Source organism: Nannobrachium achirus (assembly GCF_963921795.1).
Source record: "Nannobrachium achirus genome assembly, chromosome: 15".
Taxonomy (NCBI): Eukaryota; Metazoa; Chordata; class Actinopteri; order Myctophiformes; family Myctophidae; genus Nannobrachium; species Nannobrachium achirus.
Window position 1 is genome coordinate 61,210,074 of NC_137822.1, and position 19,003 is coordinate 61,229,076.

At 42.3% G+C, this 19,003-nt stretch overlaps 1 protein-coding gene across 1 annotated transcript; it reads right to left on the bottom strand.

Annotated features, from left to right (window-relative positions):
• Nucleotides 1-13,776: 13,776 nt before the first annotated feature.
• On the bottom strand, nucleotides 13,777-18,096 carry LOC308299990 (protein NLRC3-like; the record flags this gene model as incomplete). Its single annotated transcript, XM_080743756.1, has 4 exons — nucleotides 13,777-13,930; nucleotides 14,942-16,656; nucleotides 16,753-16,757; nucleotides 17,904-18,096. The coding sequence occupies 4 exons, from the start codon at nucleotides 18,094-18,096 to the stop codon at nucleotides 13,777-13,779; spliced, it is 2,067 nt and encodes a 688-aa protein (XP_080599882.1).
• Between the last annotated feature and the right edge of the window lie 907 nt (nucleotides 18,097-19,003).

Below are 19,003 nucleotides of genomic sequence, written 5' to 3' on the forward strand. Positions count from 1 at the left end.
GCTCCACTCTGCTCTAAGCTGCCAGGCTGCAGAGAGGGGCAGGGCCGTCACAACGATGCTTTTTGAATGATTTATAGATGCTATTATATGAGAACACCCCTCTGTTTTCCTGCAAAATGGTTTGGTCTGTGTTGCCAAGTTCTTAGAAACAAGCAGCCAGCTATTTGAAAACCACAATATTCCAGGGTGGTTTTCATATAGCTGGCTGCTTGTTTCTCTCGCAAAATCTGGCAACAAGAAATGAAAGTTAAAGTTATACCATGTAACTTTTTTTATAAAACAAATCTTAAAATTGTCCTAACTGTTAAATCGCTAAAGTTTTAGAACACCCACTCCGTTATTTTCAGCTTCTGAAGCCTTCTCTTTATATGTTTTCTACTTAGCCGTGACAGGGGCGGGATTTCCCGGCAAAATTACATCATCACACTACCGGCCAATCACAGCGAGGGTTATACACTGCCGGCCAATCACAGCGCATCTTGAAGTGGGGTCGCCATATTTGTAGTCGCCTGTGTGTCTCTATACTCAAAAGGTAATCTCGCCTACCAGGCAGGGTGAAGGAGTCCGTTTCTCCGGAATGCCTGAACGCACAGGAACCAGGGACCCCTCTAAAGATAGCTCTCGGCGAGGTGGAGGCAGACACGGGGGTGTGAAGGTACGAAAAACGGCGGAAAGACGCGGACGCGACCGCGGTTTGCTATAGGGCTAATGACCACTAGTTGAGCATCTTACACAGTATAGCTTTAAGGAAGCACAGGAGACCGCTGCTACAGCTGAAACTCAATAGAACACAATATTTATAACTTTGGTTCTGCCATTTCAAATAGTTAATAAGGAATGCCGCCACCCTGGACAAGGAAATGATTACTTTGTTGTTTTTGTTGCCGCCCTGGACAAGGAAGCTAAAGGATTACTTTGTTGTTACTTGGGCTGTGTGTGAGACGAGAGGACTGGAGGAGGAGGAGGAGGAGGAGGAAGGATTTTCAATTCTCAAGCCGGTAATGAATGACATTTATACCGTATTGTGTTCTGGACTGGTGGCCTGTTCTAACCTGTGCCAACTGCTTGTGGACTGTATTATTGTATTGTGTGTTCAGTGTTCTGACGGCTGAGCGGCTGTCATGCTTCTGAGTTCTGTTCTGAGTTCTGAGTAGGATACTGTATTTTATTGTGGCCAGTGTTTTGAGTGATGAACGGTCGCTGTGCCAAATTGCTGCTATAGTCGGTGTTCTTGAGGTAAAAAGTTAACCATAGAAACATGAAAGAAACGTTGGTTATGACGAGAGGACTGTTTAATGTCAGTGTTTGTGTTGAAGTGTGTTTTAAGCTTTGGTTGTGTTGGTTATTGCAGTACTAGTGATAACTTGATAAGTAAATAAATAATACATCATAAAACCGTTAATGCCCGTATCTGAAGGAAAATGAGGGGGTAAAACCGCCCATCTCTGCACGCAAAAAAAACAAAATCGGGCGCTTCGCGCGCGCAGGTCCCTCCCTATGCTTTTAGTGGATCTGCGCCGTTGTAGCTGGGCCCCTGATTCAGCCAAATACTAACCGATGAACGGTTACTGTGATTTTAGGTTTGTCTGGTATAAAGTGAGTCTAATGATGTTGTATGTAGACCATCTAGGAGTAGTCAAGGAAGCTAGGGAGTAGTGGGCCGATATTCAGATGATAGACAAGCCAGTGTGGCCAATGTGATGGCTCTGTGGGCTGCTGCTACCAGAGTTCTCAACGGGCCTGAAAATGAAGGCCCGGCCCTAACTGAGCCCGACAGGGTCGGCCCGAGGCCCGGCCCGACCCTAACTAGTTTCATCATGTTAAGCCCGAAGCCCTAAAAAGCCAGAGTGAAGGAAAATAAACACATTTAAAAACGCCTCCAGGTGGCGCCACGCCGCCACCGCGGTGACCGTACCATGTGTTATTATAGCGAGTAGTAGGCTGAGAGAGTGAGATTAGCCTACCTTTCCACTTTTGGTTCGGCAATGTTAGCATGTTCTCTCATGAAGAAAAGTTTAATCCTTAATCCTCCTCATCTTGTTCACACGGTGCAACGCATGCATCTGTCTGCTCTGCATGTGCCGTCTCTGTCACTCAACTCTCAGTGAGTCTCTCTCTCCTCCACTTTCTTTCGTTTCGTTTCGGACAAATTAGGAGTCGACCTGTTGTAACCCCACCATCGTATAGCGCTGATTTATGACCCTGGGCCTGGCTGGCCTGGATAAGAGATGCACTGATCTGCAAGTTCTAAACAAGTCAGATCGTGATGCAAAGCAGACTTCAGTGGGTTTGCAGATTGAATGGTGTTTTGGTGCGCAACACCAGCCTGCTATTATTAGCAACATGCTGCCAGCAACTCTCACTCACTCTACTCTGCCTCATCTGCTGCCAGTGGTGTGCTGCTCCGAGTGCTCGTACGGTCACATAGTAAATAAGCGAGTGAAACGCCAGTCAGCGCCATGTTCTTTATCTTTATTAAATATGAAAAAAAAATGAACTTTTTTTTTTTTTTTTTTTTTTTTTTACTGAACCCGAGGCTCGGCCCGACCCGACTAATTAGCATACCTTTTGAGCCCGGCCCGGCCCGAAAATGTCGGGTCGGGTCGGGTTCGGGCCGAAATTGAGAACTCTAGCTGCTACTCAGCGCTATAGAGAGAGATCCCTCTCTATAGAGCTGCTGCTACTCAAAGATTGGCCATTTCAGATCATGAGAGACAAGACAGTGGGCCAATTACATGAGTTATATTTACTTTGTGGGACAGGCTTTTTTTTTAAAGCAGAAATAAGCAGTTTTCTGCTGACATAAGCAGGAATCATGCAATTGCTTATTTTTATTTTTTATTTTTATTTTATTATATTCAGGCGGCTAACAATGCTCCCTAAAAAATCTAGTCTCTGTGGCGCTTCTAGGAGCCGCAGTCTACCTCCAAAACTATTATTTTATCTGTAAGAAGCTCTGTCATAGCAGCTCATTGGTGCATGAACCAGCCGACCGGGGCTAAAAGGATTGGAATCTGAACAAGAACAACAGGCGGTCCTGATTGGTCTGTTATTTTGGATGGGCACCCAGTTTAATCGACCAATGACAGAACTTCTCACAGATAAAAAATAATAGTTTTGGAGGCAGATTGTGGCCCCAGGAAGTGTCACACACACAACATTTCTTTAGGAAGCATTGTTAGCCGCCTGAATAAAATAATATTAAAACATATTTTTTTTAAATAAGCAATTGCATGATTCCTGCTTATGTCAGAAGAAAACTGCTTATTTATGCTTTAAATGGCCGGCCTGGACAGGCTGGGAATGGACCGGCCGTTCGGGAGTTGTCCCGCTTTTCCCAATGGCCAGCACGTCCCTCTGGGAGCGTGACGATATTTCGACGCAAGATTTGTTCAACATCCCATTAGTTTGACGCTGCATGGTGAAAGCTAACCTGGTGAAATGCTAACCTGCCGATGCTGGTGAAGGCTAACCTGGTGAGTGTTAACCTTGTGAATGCTATGCTAAACCTAACCCTAACCCTAACCTCAGTAAAACTATGCCTAAGCCTAAACCTAACCCTAAAACCTAACCCTATCCCTTAGTCGAACAAATTGGACATAGAAATATTGAGATTTTACCATAGACACTCACTCTGGCAGATGAGATGAGAATTCCGTATCATGCGATCCAAAGAATATAAATCTATCATTCATCATGATTAAATTCAGTTCATATATGATCTCATTAAGAGTAGCAAAAATGCATAGCCATAAGCTGGTATTATTGAAGAATACAGATACATGACTACGATCCTGAACTGCTAAGTAGGCCATTTCAAGACAAAAGTGTCAGCTCCCCATTAGCTATGACATTTTGGAACAGGAAAGCTTTAATCTTTGTACTGGGGTGCAAGAATTCAGCGTTTCTCCTCCTTGGGGTGTTTCATGAACTTACTACAGTAAGTTCATGAACTAAAATGAATAAAAAACACTATGAAATAAAACAGAACAACCCACACAGGCCACACTTGCGAAACAGTGAAAACCTTCAAATTAAAAAGCCATCGTTTCGTTCATCATGGACCCTCCTGAGGCATTGGAGGAGGGTCTGTACTGTCCTGTACTATTCCTATGCTAACTTCAAATACGATATTAAATCAATCAATCAATCAATCAATCAATCAATCAATCAATCAACCAACAATGATATATATGAAGAAATTGTGTAGTTATAAGTGTGCGATAACACTTGTGTGTGATATGTTGTCTATCAACAGTTTGCATTAGTATGTGTATCAGCCATGGATAGACATATTAATATAAAAATGTATGAGTGGATAACATTGCATACACCTTTCTCTTAATGCTGTGAAAGTCTTCACACGCCACCTGCTGGCCTGGATAGCAATGGCAAAGAGTACCAGCAGATGTTTAATCATTGAACTGTGTCATTGGGTGAAAAGAATGGTCACTGAGTGAAATGAAAAATATGTGTTTCACACTTTTAGAGCTTATTCGTGGTAATCATATGGGCATTCCCTGGTCCCTTCTGATTGGTTCAGAAACACACAGGCTTCCTTTTCAGACTGAAACACAAACACAAAATAAAATACCCAACATAGCCATTTCACTGGGTCTTTAACAAACCACTCAATTTCCATTGAAAAGCATTACAAAAAGATGGCCACATACCGGTAGGCAGACTCAAAGTCTGGTGTGTCCTTACCCTAATTGGTTAACAGGCCAAATACGGCCATAAGAATTGCTGACAGCGATTGAAACAAGTTACAACAACACTACAGTCAGTCACAACTTGGAATCACATGAATTCATTATTAATGTTAAACGTTACACCCTGCTCAGTGCTCACCATATATGACAGGTATAATGTTGTCGCTAATATAATAGGACTCAACTGATGGAATAAAAAAAGCAGTGAGTGTAGGCTATCATTGCAATAGAGAAGCCCTCTGGACAACATGGAAACTATTATAACAAAGTACGTTGACTCGAGGTATGAGCATTTTTAAATAAGTTATACTTCTGCTCCACTACATCTCAGTGGTCAATACTGTACTATTTACTTCACTACAATTATTTATTAGTAGCACATTGTAGATTTTGATTATTATTACAGAAAACATATATTAACCAAAAAAAAGGGAATTGAGATAACACGGCCAGCTCACATATTAGGAGGGCATTATGAGTCACTAGAACCAAGGACAGGTGTTGAGAAAGAAGATAGCAGGGGCGCTACTGGTATCCCTCAAACCACCGGTGGTCATGAAAGGGAATACAATGAGCAAAAAGAGGAAAAAATGTGCCACAGAGGCACAAAAATCCAGGTCCAGGCACTCAGGTGGATTTAACAATAAAAGGCCTTTATTAAATGGACTAGAACATTATTAAAAAACACCAACGCGTTTCGGCCTGGGTAGTAAGTAGCCTTGAGAGTGTAAATCCAGTATGCCTCTCTTTGTTTGAGGCGTTTGATTTTGGCCCCACCCCTGGTATCAGAGCTGATGACTTCAATACCAGACACTCTTAGAGTTGTATCACTCCCATGTTGGGCTTCAATATAATGTTTGGCCATGGGGTACTTCATATTGGCAGAACGAATAGCATACCTATGTTCTGATAATCTGTCACGCAGTCTCCTTTTTGTAAGAACTATATAGAAACAACCACAAGTACATTCAAGTCGATATACAACATGGGTGGTGTTGCAGTTTATAAAAGAACACATCTTTAAAAGTGTCAGTTTTAACCATGTTTGTACAATAATTGCAGTGACCACAACAAAAATTGCCCTTAGGTCGGCGAAGCCATGTGTTAGGTTTGGAAGCAGGAAGGTAACTCCTGACTAATTTATCTTTGATGGTCGGGGCCCGTCTGAAACTGATACCAGGGGGTTCTTTGAATACCTCCCGTAGAGAACTGTCACTTTCAATAATGTCCCAGTTTCTGTTAATGATGTGTTTGATCTGGAGAGCTTCTTTACTGTAGCAAGTGACAAAGTAAAGTTTCTGTATATGCTCTTGTTGTGGTTTGGGAGTGAGCAGGTTTCTTCTGTCAAGTGACATGGCTCTGTCATGAGACTGATCGAGAGTCCGCTGCTGATAGCCTCTCTGTCTGAACCGCTGCTGCATGGCCACAGACTGAGGCGACATTCACACAGGCACGTTTTATGACGATTAAAACGAATCCTATAACGTATTGTTGGAAAATACACAACGGTTGGGCATGTGTGAAGACGCATCCGTATTCTTTTTCGAATAAAAGAAATGAATGCAAATCCACAAAAAAACGGTGGTTTCGATGCGCTACCGCAAACGCTTCCCTGTTGGTGTGAATCCATCCGTCTCAAATACAGGCAATGAAACATTGTGGTAGGCTATATATAGATATATGTGCGGGTTAAATCCATAGTTATTTATAAAAGGTTAAATCCCCCCGTCTGTTCTCATTAGATTTCTGACGATTCTGGCCGCCTCCTCCCCTCATTGATTTCTGATCACCGCTCCCTCGATCGCACATGGTGTATTATTTGTGAGGAGTTGTTGCTCACAGTTAGATAAAAGGAAAGTGCCACAGGAGTCGCTTGTATAGCTGTACTTGCTCGCGCGCGCGGCTCTCTGTGCCAAATCGCGTCCAAATGGAGACGCTTCATGCGCGGAGCGCAAAGAGGGAGCCAGCGGAGGGCAAGACGAGGGTTAGAGAGAGAGAGAGAGAGAGAGAGAGAGAGAGAGAGAGAGAGAGAGAGAGACGTTGACGCTCTACTCTTCGTAGATATTCATATCTTGCTAATGTATTTGCTGTCTGGTTTATTGCTGGTAGATTTTGCGAGTCCCTCCGGCCGCCGCTGGTTTTATTTTTTGATCGCCCGTTTACGACCGACGACCGCAGATAAATAGGCTAACGCCTGCGCCTCAATTTTGCGGCGGTCCTGCGGGTACATTGTGAGTTGAACTTGAAGAATTAATAAACACAGGGAGATGGAGGAGGCATTATTATGCAGCTTGGATACATACATGTCCCATGGACAGACGTGGACGATTCCTTGTTTGTTTCGGATGACAAAGTGCAGTGCGAGCGCAAACGTATCAAAAAATCGAAAATTAAATAATAAGTCTTCAAAAAGGTTGAACTAAAGGGAGCTCTTTCAGCTTAAGTGTCCAGGCACTATTGATAATTCAACTTAAATGTCCAAAAAAGAAACAAAAGAAACTCAGTCTATGTGGTGGGGATGGCAATTCCCCTCTTACCACCTCTTGATCTCAGATTCAAGGTCCGTATAATAATCCTCCATGGAACTGTTCATTCATCCAATGGAATAGGGAGATGGAAAAGATCCAATATCCTTCAGTGGTCATCCGTAGTCTTCAAAAGAACTAGCCACTAAACTGCAATAATCTATCATAGACTTCAGAAAGCAAGGTCTTGGGAAAACATCCTCTTGCTCCTCTCCTCTCAGTGTTTCACACTGGTCTGGCAGCCCTCGGGCGCCCAGGTGCAGCAAACATTTTGTAAGTGTCCACACCCCAATCAGTCTAGCCTGATGGGGTGATTGTTGGGTGGGGTCTCAATCATTGCCAGGTCACTCCCAGCAATGGAATATCAGCCATCCCATAAATATGAAAATAAACATCTCTTTGAACATAAATGATCACACAAATGGAAAATGAAAGTCATCATAATTTAAATAAAAAATATAAAGAAAATATAATGTGACTCTGGGCAGTGGTTACATACTCCCCTCCCCTAATGGAAGAGGCTCCTTGGGGCCGAAATAAGCTTTCAGGTTCTGAACGTGATATACATCACTATGCTCTTCCTGACCTAGGAGTGACACAGAGTAGCTGACAGGGCCTAACCTTTTCTGTATCTTAGCAGGACCCTTCCACTTAGGAGTGAGCTTAGCCATGAAACCTATTTCTGCTTTAGAGGGTCTGAGGGTCCAGGGTTCAAGTCCCTGTTCAGGCGCCAATTCTATAACGGTTGCAACTATATAAACAGAAGCATTAGTTATAGCGAAATGAGGGAGGTGGTGGGTCAGTATAGAATAAATCAAAAGGTAATTAGGAAAATAGCATTAGCTGAAATTAAGGAATTAAATAACTAAACAAATAAAACTTCAAATAAGAAAGTATTCACTTACTGAAAATTAAATAATAAGTCTTCAAAAAGGTTCAACTAAAGGGAGCTCTTTCAGCTTAAGTGTCCAGGCACTATTGATAATTCAACTTAAATGTCCAAAAAAGAAACAAAAGAAACTCAGTCTATGTGGTGGGGATGGCAATTCCCCTCTTACCACCTCTTGATCTCAGATTCAAGGTCTGTATAATAATCCTCCATGGAACTGTTCATTCATCCAATGGAATAGGGAGATGGAAAAGATCCAATATCCTACAGTGGTCTTCCGTAGTCTTCAAAAGAACTAGCCACTAAACTGCAATAATCTATCATAGACTTCAGAAAGCAAGGTCTTGGGAAAACATCCTCTTGCTCCTCTCCTCTCAGTGTTTCACACTGGTCTGGCAGCCCTCGGGCGCCCAGGTGCAGCAAACATTTTGTAAGTGTCCACACCCCAATCAGTCTAGCCTGATGGGGTGATTGTTGGGTGGGGTCTCAATCATTGCCAGGTCACTCCCAGCAATGGAATATCAGCCATCCCATAAATATGAAAATAAACATCTCTTTGAACATAAATGATCACACAAATGGAAAATGAAAGTCATCATAATTGAAATAAAAAATATAAAGAAAATATAATGTGACTCTGGGCAGTGGTTACAAAATATGCAAGAATGTAGCAACTTCACCCCTCCCATTCGCAAGACTAAACCGAATTATATTATGAGAATGTGGCCTGAGTCTGGAAATCTCAGTCTCTGTATTTGACCATAAGGGATGTTTTTAATAAGCCATGGGGGTTGAAAACTGTCTGCATGAAGGATAGTGTTTCGGTCAGTTGGTTTTCTGAAGATGGAGGTGTGTAGGTAACCTTGGTCATCCTTTGAAATCCGCAAGTCCAAGAAGTTAATGGCTTGATGGTCATATTCCAAGGTCAGCTTCAGATTTTCATTGACACTATTGACATAAGCATGGAAGTCTAGAAGCTCTCGTTCTGAGGCTGAGAAGAAAAAAACAATGTCATCAATATATCTCCCCCACCACACAATTGTGTCCTTGGATTGCGGTTTGAAAAGATATGTTGTTCTTCCCACAGACCCAAAAACAGGTTGGCATAATTAGGTGCAAAACATGCCCCCATCGCCGTCCCCTTTTCCTGCTTGTACAGTTTATCCTGGAAGAGGAAAACATTGTTCTTGAGTGTCCACTCAGTCAGTTGTACGATAAAGGCATAAGGTCATCAGGTCTAGACCTCAAAAAGTGTTTCAAGGCCTCCAGGCCTTCATCATGAACAATGTTGCTGTACAGGGACTCGACATCCATGGTTGCCATAATGCAGGAACCTATATTCTGTATTTCTGCGATGACAGGTGTTTTTGATTAATGTCCTTAATCTGAATCTGAATCTGAATCTGAAAAGGGAGTGTGTCTGATAAAATTCATTTCAAATATCGAAATACTGAATCAAGCAACTTAGAAACTGTCTTGGTTGCCCCCAAAAGCCTGAAAATGACCAAAAGTTATGTTGTGTATTTATTTATTATAGGTGAAATATCCCTTTAAGTAAAAACTCTGGACAATGCAGTTCCATTGTTCCATTGGAGTAGAAATCTATGTTCTCCTTCAATATCACGCTAGCAGTGCTATTATTTATTGTGCAATAATGTCATCTAGTGGTGAAAATGATAATCACTGTAATCAAAAAGTACTTTTGTCTCTCAGTTTATGATCATAAACTGGAATATATCATGAACCATTTTCAGAAGGGGTCACAGGGGGTGCGTACTAGTGTTACAAAGACAAGACTCCTATCTCTGCACTCTTAAATCCGTAGTGCTTCTCAAACTTTTTCATGTCAAGGACCCCCAAATTGATATGTATTTGGCCCCCATCTGAATGTGCCAGGGACCCACAGAAAGGATTTGTGTTAAGAAGTCAAAATTATTCCCTGACATTTTTCAAAATACTAAAAAAATAGCAGGTGTACAAGCTCGCTGCGCAGCACTAAGTGACACAATGTGTTGTAGATCTGCTTTAGCCAATGGGGAGAAAATTAGAAAGTAACGAGGAAAGTGGCGACTATAGAACAGTAGTGGCGTTTCCATAAAGCCTCTTAATTCGCATTAAGGCTTTTGCGCTTAAATCTTTTAATGGAAACACTTTAAAATTCGAATAAACTTTCATTATCCGCAAAAACCTTTATTCGCTTGGAGGAGGTGGATTTTGAGGCTTTATTGAACAAAGGTAATGCGCATTAATGCAATGGAAACACCAAGCGAATACGTTTTGAATGAAAATGCATTGAACTTGCATGATATCGATTTGGCTGAAGGGAGCAGAAGGGAGCTACAAACTTGTTAGCGCTGTGTTCCCTACTACTGTACCTTGCATTGCATGTTTACATGTTTTACGGCCCTCTTGTGTGCAAGCCTCGTTTGTCACATCATCCAATTAAATCCTGGCTAACCCTTTGTCATCACACAAAAAGTGGCCGATCTACAAGCTCACAACACCTCGCATCGCGACGCTGCAGGATGAGTGTGCAGCGAGTCACAGGCTTAGCAGTCAGACGTGCAGTGCTCACATCCCAGCCCCATTCCAGCTCAGTGCACTGTGTGCAAGCCTGCGGGAAGTATTTACAGCAGGTCGGTCAGACGGACCCTGGCGATATGTGGCGATGTGTCGATATCCCACAAGTAGGCTGACGCGACCATCGCTAATTCGAATGACAGACCCAAATGGAAACGGGTTAAATTCGCTTTGTCTTAATGCGCATTTCTGATAATTCACTCCCTATTTTCGTATAAGTTTATGAAAACATGACTAGTGTCTGTTGACATGCAGCTTTGCCAATAAGCTGATCCAAGCGGGAACGTCCGCGGCAACCGTCGTCTGTCAGTAGATCGCTTTTCTGTATATCTTCAATATGCATTTATTTTCTGTGGTTATTGTTTAAGAAATCTTTACAGAGCAAAGGGAATATAATATACGTACAGTCAACTTTTGACAACATTATTACAAAACTATTTACCACTTCAGCCCTATATACAAAATTAATGTTCAGCTATTTGAAAATAACTGATCTACAAGTAGTCCAGTCGTTATATGAAAAAACCTAAAACAAATTGCAATAGTAGCAAACTCAACTGATTTTGTATCCTCAATATGTCCTTAGTGAGGGAAAAAAAGTCCCAAGGAATCCCATCAGGGGAAAGTTTTGAAAACGACCTACCCACCTTCACTTACTATACACTACACTATAAAGGAAAAAATGACTCCCAAAAAATCTCCTTTAAGTGGGATGTGAGGGGTCAAACTAGGGGTTTTTAATTATTCTGAATCCATTGCAAGCATTTGTTTTGCATGAAAAACATTCCTTGGGCTAAAAACAGACCCCAAAAGACTGTGAAAATCACTAAACCATCGTTTTGAGGGGCCATTTCTTGCCCAAGGAATGTCCCTCACTAAGGACATATTGAGGATACAAAATCAGTTGAGTTTGCTACTATTGCAATTTGTTTTAGGTTTAGCCTAATTTTGGCCTAAAATTACTGGACTAAAGCTCACAGTGCAACGCAATGCGACACATTGTGATCTTATGGATCAGCTATTTTATACTTTTATAATTGTATTCGTTTGAAAACTTGTGAAATGGGACATTCTGCATAATGAGTAGACTACTTTCTGCTTTTGGTAGAGCGAGTACATTTTGTTTCCAATGTACTTTCATTCAAGTAAATTGTGGATGTTTACTTGTATCAGAGTATTTCTGTGTTGCAGTATTTATACTTTTACTAAGGGAGTAGTTTCTCCACCACTGTTCTATTTTCACAATGTCTTGCATGAGTAAATATACAGAGATTAATTGGTTATTATTTTATTTTTTACAGATAGTAATGGAATTATCTTTATTGTCACATCACATATTTAAAGCTGTAAAACAGTGGGGTTTTGTGCAACAAGCTCCATTTAAAGAGAACCCTGACTGTACACAAATGCATAGAGTATATATACATAAGTACATAAACTACGTTACTGTCGACCATATTGGTTGATGTCAACTCATCAGAGACATTATCTGTCCTCACAAAGACACACTGATGAGGTGGAGGCGTTAAAATAAGGAAGCCTAAACCCAGGGTAGAGTGGTTCAGTGAATGTGGACTGGAAGGTGTACAGGTGTGTCAGTGAGTCAGAGGACACGTCATAGAAGGACAGAGTCCCAGCAGGACAGTCTACATATACTGCTACCCTGTTGGAGACAGAGGAAACAACAGGGAGGTGGGTTCTCCTACTATTGTGATAGACATCGTAGCCACCTCCCACAGAGTACAGACTCCACGACACATCATTGTGTCCAAGATCACTAGCCTCTCCACTCCTGCTGATTCCTCGGTAAGCCACTCCTATCTCAACCATTCCACCCGTCTCTACCTCCCAGTAACAGCATCCAGTCAGACCCTCTGTACACAAAATCTGTGGACACTTATCATCAAATCTGTCGGGATGACCAGGGTATGCCTGCAGCTCCTCCCCCTCTGCCCCAGTCACCTTCCTGTTGTTCTCAGACAGACATAGTGTTCTGTTTGCTGTGTTTGGATCCAGTGTGAGACGATGGAAGTCTAATGAGATAACAAGACAGGAAACATTAAAATATGTTATATTTAAAAAGCATTAAAATGTCATTCACTGAGAGAGAGAGAGAGAGAGAGAGAGAGAGAGAGGGACTAGTGGAGAAGGGATCCAGTAGAACTAAAAGACAAGCCATTTTATATTTGGTTGCGCTTGGGTGTTGCGCTCTGAAATTAGCAGATCCACAACCTCACAACATGTTGCGCTGCGACACGTTGAGGCACTACAACTTCATCAAGGCATACCCAAAATACATTTTAGTTGACAAAATCAAACTAGATTAAGTCGACTAAAACCGTCACTAGACTAACACTAAAACATAAAAAAAAAAAAAAAAAAGACAGACAGACAGACAGACAGACAGACAGACAGACAGACAGACAGACAGATACTCACATCTTGTAAGGAGTTGAGGATTAGTCCAGAGTTCTCCTCCATGTTTCACACTGTAGGAAGAGGAACAACATCAATGTCCAACTGTATAACACAACGTCTCCACTACCTGACACTACAGTGTTTCTGCTACCAATATCTTGGACAGAAACCCCCAGACGTGGAAAAAATTACTTTATTTTGTAATGTGGGGCTTCTACAGTATGTGAATGTATGTAGTGAAATTATGGGAATTTGCAAAAATTGTGGGAACTTGCAAAAGTATGAAAGAGGTTGCGCAACCTGAGAAGATCTGTGTTAAATGATTAGAACATAATGTTGGGTGGGACCATTTTTTTCATACTGTGTGTGAACATGGATGAAAGGGTGAAGTGATGACTTTATAAACTTTAGGTGTAAAAATGCTGGGTTTATGAAATCATTCAAGCCCTGCATTTTTTTTAGTATTTTGCCTGGTTATTTTTAATGCATCAGATTTTATAAACATTAATCTTCAGCAGGTGCATGACTATAAAGTGGGGTGGGAGGAGGGGATTGTTGGGGAAGACTAGCACAATAGACGTTATGTCATTGGAACATGAAACAAGAGAATCACTGCACTAACCAACATACTGTAGACACAGTTCAAGATTACTCACTGCAGAGACTCCAGTCCAGAGAAGTTCTTCAGTCCAGACACCGGCAAGACGTTGAAGTTCAAGTCTAATTCTCTCAAATGAGAAGGATTAGACTTGAGAGCCGAGGCCAGAACTTCACAGCTTCTCTCTGACAACCAGCAGTTCACCAGACTAAATGAGAAATAAAACACAATGTTATTCCTGGATAGAGAACCCGCTTAAAACCACATATTAAAGGACCTGGTCTGGATGGACTGTCTGGGTTTTAGAGTATAAAACCAGGAGTAACATGAACTAAATAATCTAAACATAATCTTCCCTCAAGCAGGTCTATGATATCAACCTTATTCATACTCTTCAAATAAAGTCTCACCACAGTATCATAATAAATCACTGATGGAAATAATTACCGTAGAATCTCAAGTCTACAATGTGGACTCTTCAGTGCAGCACAGAGTAGATCCAGGTCCAGTTTGCTGTAACTTAAGTCCAGGTGTCTTAGATGAGATGGATTAGAACTGAGAGCTGAAGCCACAATTTCCATGTGTTCCTTTCGGAGGTAGCTGCCAAAGCCAACAAGTCTGTAATTACAGAATAAATGTAAAATCAGAGATGATCAATCAGAAGTACACTGTCTCACGCACACGCATGCATGCACACATGCATGCGCATGCACGCACGCACGCACGCACGCACGCACGCACGCACGCACGCACACACACAATGCAGGATGTACCATTCAGCAGTTTTCAAATGTTTAAAATGTAAAAAAAAAAAGAAATTGAAAGTAGCAGATCTACAAGCTCACAATGCAAATCGCGGCAATTATCGGAAATGTATATAGGGTAATGTTTATTATTATTATTAATAACAGTAATAATAATACACACACACACACACACACACATGTGTGTGTGTGTGTGTGTGTGTGTGTGTGTGCGTGTGTGTGTGTGTGTGTGTGTGTGCGTGTGCGCATGCATTTGTGTGTTATTATTGATAACTATTATTGCCTCGTGTAATGGTTCTGTGAATTGATAGATCTTTTATATGATGTTTCTGTACTTTGTGATGTGTCTAGTCTGATATGTGACCAAAATGAACCATCATGTCTAGTTATAGTGTAGTGGTGTGAAGGTACATTGATTCTGTTCTACTAAGTTTTCTGTTCACATGACTACTAACCGAGCCTTTCTGCTGTCCCTCACAGCTGGGATCAGTCTCAGTCGCCCCTCGTCTGATGTGTTGTATGTGCCCAGGTCCAAATCCTCCAGAACCTCCACTGACATCTGCAGCATGTGGGCCAGAGCTGAACACTGGGTTGGAGACAGTTTTGTCTTTGATCTGTCCCCTGACTTCAGGTACTGTTGGATCTCCTGATGCACTGAGTGGTCGTTCATCTCCATCAAACAGTGAAAGATGTTGATACATCTGTCAGGAGAGGCAAATGCATTATTCATCTTCTTCAGGTTGTTGATGGCTTTCTGGATGCTCTCTGGACTGTTCTTTATCTGACCCAGCAGGCCTCCTAACAGACTCTGGTTGGATTCCAGTGAGAGACCATGAAGGAAGCGGAGAAAGAGGTCCAGGTGTCCATTCTTACTCCGTACAGCTTTATTGTTGGCTGCGTCCAGGAAGTCCTCCAAAGAACTGACACATCTGTCTCCCAGGAATGTCTTCAGTACCTCCATGTTCTTCTGTGTGAAACAGTGGAACAGGTAGACTGCAGCCAGAAACTCCTGGATAATCAGATGAACAAAGCAGTAGACTGCTCTCTGGAAGAGCACGCCCTCTCTTTTGAAGATCTCTGTGCACACTCCTGAGTACAGCGAGGCTTCTTTCACATCAAGACCACACCTTTTCAGGTCTTCTTCGTAGAACATGATGCTGCCTTTCTCCAGATGTTCAAACGCCAGCCTGCCCAGCTTCAGAAGAACATCCCTGTCAGTCTCCATGATCTGCTGTTGATTATCTCTCTCTTTTTTCTTTCTTTTCTTTTTTCTTTTTTTCCCTTCATGAGGCTCCTCATACTTTTGCTCCATCCTCTTCGTCTGGACCAACAGGAAGTGGCAGCACATGGCAGTCAGGGTCGTGGGCAGCGGTCCTGTCTCGTCTGTCTTCACCATGTCCTCCAGGACTGTAGCGGTGATCCAACAGAAGACTGGGATGTGACACATGATGTGGAGGCTCTTTGACGTCTTCATGTGTGAGATGATTCCACTGGCCGGTTCCTCATCACTGAATTTCTTCATGAAGTAGTCCTCCTTCTGGGGGTCTGTGAATCCTCGTATTTCTGTCACCATGTCAACATATGCAGGAGGAATCTGATTGGCTGCTGCAGGTCTGGTTGTTATCCAGATGAGAGCCTGTGGGAGCAGATTCCCCTTGATGAGGTTTGTCAACAGCCTGTCCACTGATGATGTCACTGTGACATCAGAGACAATCTCATTATTCTCGAAGTTGAAGGACAACCTGCTTTCATCCAAACCATCAAAGATGAAGCCAACTTTCCAGACAGCGAGCTGCTCTGCTGTGACCTTCTTTAACGTTGGATGGAAAACATGGATCAGCGTGAAAAGACTGTGGGGCTCATCTCTGACCAAGTTCAGCTCCCGGAATGAGAAGGGAACCAGGAGAATGACATCTTGATTTTCCAAACCATTTGCCCAGTCCAGAATGAACTTACGCACAGAGAATGTTTTTCCAATGCCAGCGATGCCCCTGGTCAGAACTCTTCTGATCGGTGTCTCTCTGCCCAGGAGGAGGGGTTTAAAGATGTCACAGCACTTGATTGGTTGGTCATGGAGGGTGTTCTTCTTGGAAAGTGTCTCAAGCTGGTAGACCTCATGTTGGTTATTAACCCCTTCACTCACTCCCACTGTGATGTAGAGCTCTGTGTAGATTCTGGAGAGGGAGGGCACTTCAGTGACGTCTGTCACATGATCAAGACTTTTCAAATTGATCTTAAACCCCTTTAAATCCTCCTGCACACTGACATATGCTATGAGAAGAGAATGTAGACATTTTAAACATTCAGCTTAATTTATAACTTTACATTCTTACAGTTGTGTACACACATTTTTTGCTCTGTCACCCACTGATTATATTGTTGAACTCACTGACTGGATCATTCACAACCATGTATTCATGTTCAGTAATGCTATTTATAAACAGTGTATAGACGTTCCTATGGGGCCTTTTTCTCCCAATTATTTCTGTTTATATCTTGGCTATTGGGAGAAACATTTTGATTTAAACCCTGTTAACCCCTTTTTCCAATGCATAACCTGGTATGGCCATTATATTGATGGCCTACTTCTTATGTTATTTGTAACAGCTCTGAGACGCAGTTGCTTGTATTTCATAAGTATCAAAATCCTTTGAACAGCAACATTAAACTCACTATTGAATATTCCCAAACTGCTATTAACTTTCTAGACCTCAGTATATGCAAAGACTCACAGGGAAATCTCCATACTACCATTTTTAGGAAGAAAACTTCTCGCAACACATGCTCAGAGCCGATTCATTTTAAGCCGTATTTAATTAACAATATTCCATTTGGCCAATTCCAGCACCTACGACGCTTATGTGATGAGGATGATGTCACTGTCACTGTCTGGCCAAAGCCTCTTAACTCCATTTTTGAGGTTTAAGATTTTTTGGCATAAATCAGGGCTATTGAACACCCTTTACATCTGAGTGTTGGTTAAAATAATATTGAACCAATGGAAAGTAGTAAAAAGTGCTTGGAACAAAACCTCCTAACTCACCAGCTAACTCCACCCGATTGGCCCTCTCTTTTTTCATAAATATGTGCTATTGAACACACTTCACATCTGTGTGTTGGTTAAAATAATATTGAACCAATGAAAAGTAGTAAAAAGCCCTTCAGTCAAAACCTCCTAACTCCACTTGAGCTAATTTTCCCAAAAATGAACATTTTGGAGTTTCGGGCAGACAGCATATATATATGTGTGTGTGTGTGTGTGTGTGTGTGTGTGTGTGTGTGTGTGTGTGTGTGTGTGTGTGTGTGTGTGTGTGTGTGTGTGTGCGTGCGTGCGTGCGTGCGTGCGTGCGTGTGTGTGTGTGTGTGTGTGTGTGAACATGAAAATGTTAACATTGTGTAAATTGTGTCCACTCTTACTCTGTCCACTGCTGGTGGGAGAGGGTGTCTTCAGTCCAGGTGTGGTAATGAATGTCTGTCCACACTGGGGACAGTCATGGTGACCTGTTGGAGCAGACTGGTCCCAGTATGAGGTGATGCACTGTCTGCAGAACCAGTGTCCACAGCTGGTAGAGACTGGATCTGTCAGAACCTCCTCACACACTGAACACATGGGCGCCTGCTCTGTCGCAACACAACCACTCCTCTTCCTCTTTCTGTGGACATGAAGAATGACTAGATCACGACCGCTGTCACCTATGTTGCCAGTATTGCCGTGGCAATACTACTTTACAAGGTGGTGTTGCCTGGCAATACCTGGCAGTTGATTTAGACAGTTTGTTTTCATATTACACTGACACAAAGCAGTACCGCACAACCTGCAGCGGACGAGGCCGTCCACCAATTAGTTGTGATATCGCCCTGACAACTAACAACAACCAGCTGACTGCCCCTTCGGGCTATGGGATAATAGGGAGACTCCCGGAAACACCCGCGAGTGGCATCACACCTCCCGTCGGCAGTTGGTTTGTTGTGAATTGTTTACCTCTGATTATTCCAAGATCTACCCGTGTATAATTCCGGTCAAACATGCAGATACCATAGCTGGCTCGGTGCACTTTAACATTTCTCATGGGAGCATTATGACTGCAAAAGGCACATCGGGTTGAGTAACTTCATGTCGTGCACGGTGCATCTCATCAGCTGTGATAACAATAACAGTGAGTAAACAGACAGGCTTCTTGTGGTAGCCTGATTTCAGACTCAGCGCTGGAGTCCGCTCAGAGAGTGGGCGGGTCTATGGGCTGGAGCCAGGCAATTCTTGTGGTGGTGGACACAGAAATTAGACATTTGCCCGGGACACAAACTAGTGAAAACAGCAGATCTACAAGCTCACAATGCGGCACTTCGCACCACGATGTGAGCTTGTAGATCGGCTAATTTCACTGCTTCTTCAATGTTTGTTTTCTAATTTATGGCATTTCTTAGATTTGTATTTGATTTATTAATCAAATGGGAAAACACATAACATTTTTAGCTAACGTTTTTTGAAAATGTTTTGAAATGAAATGAAGGGACCC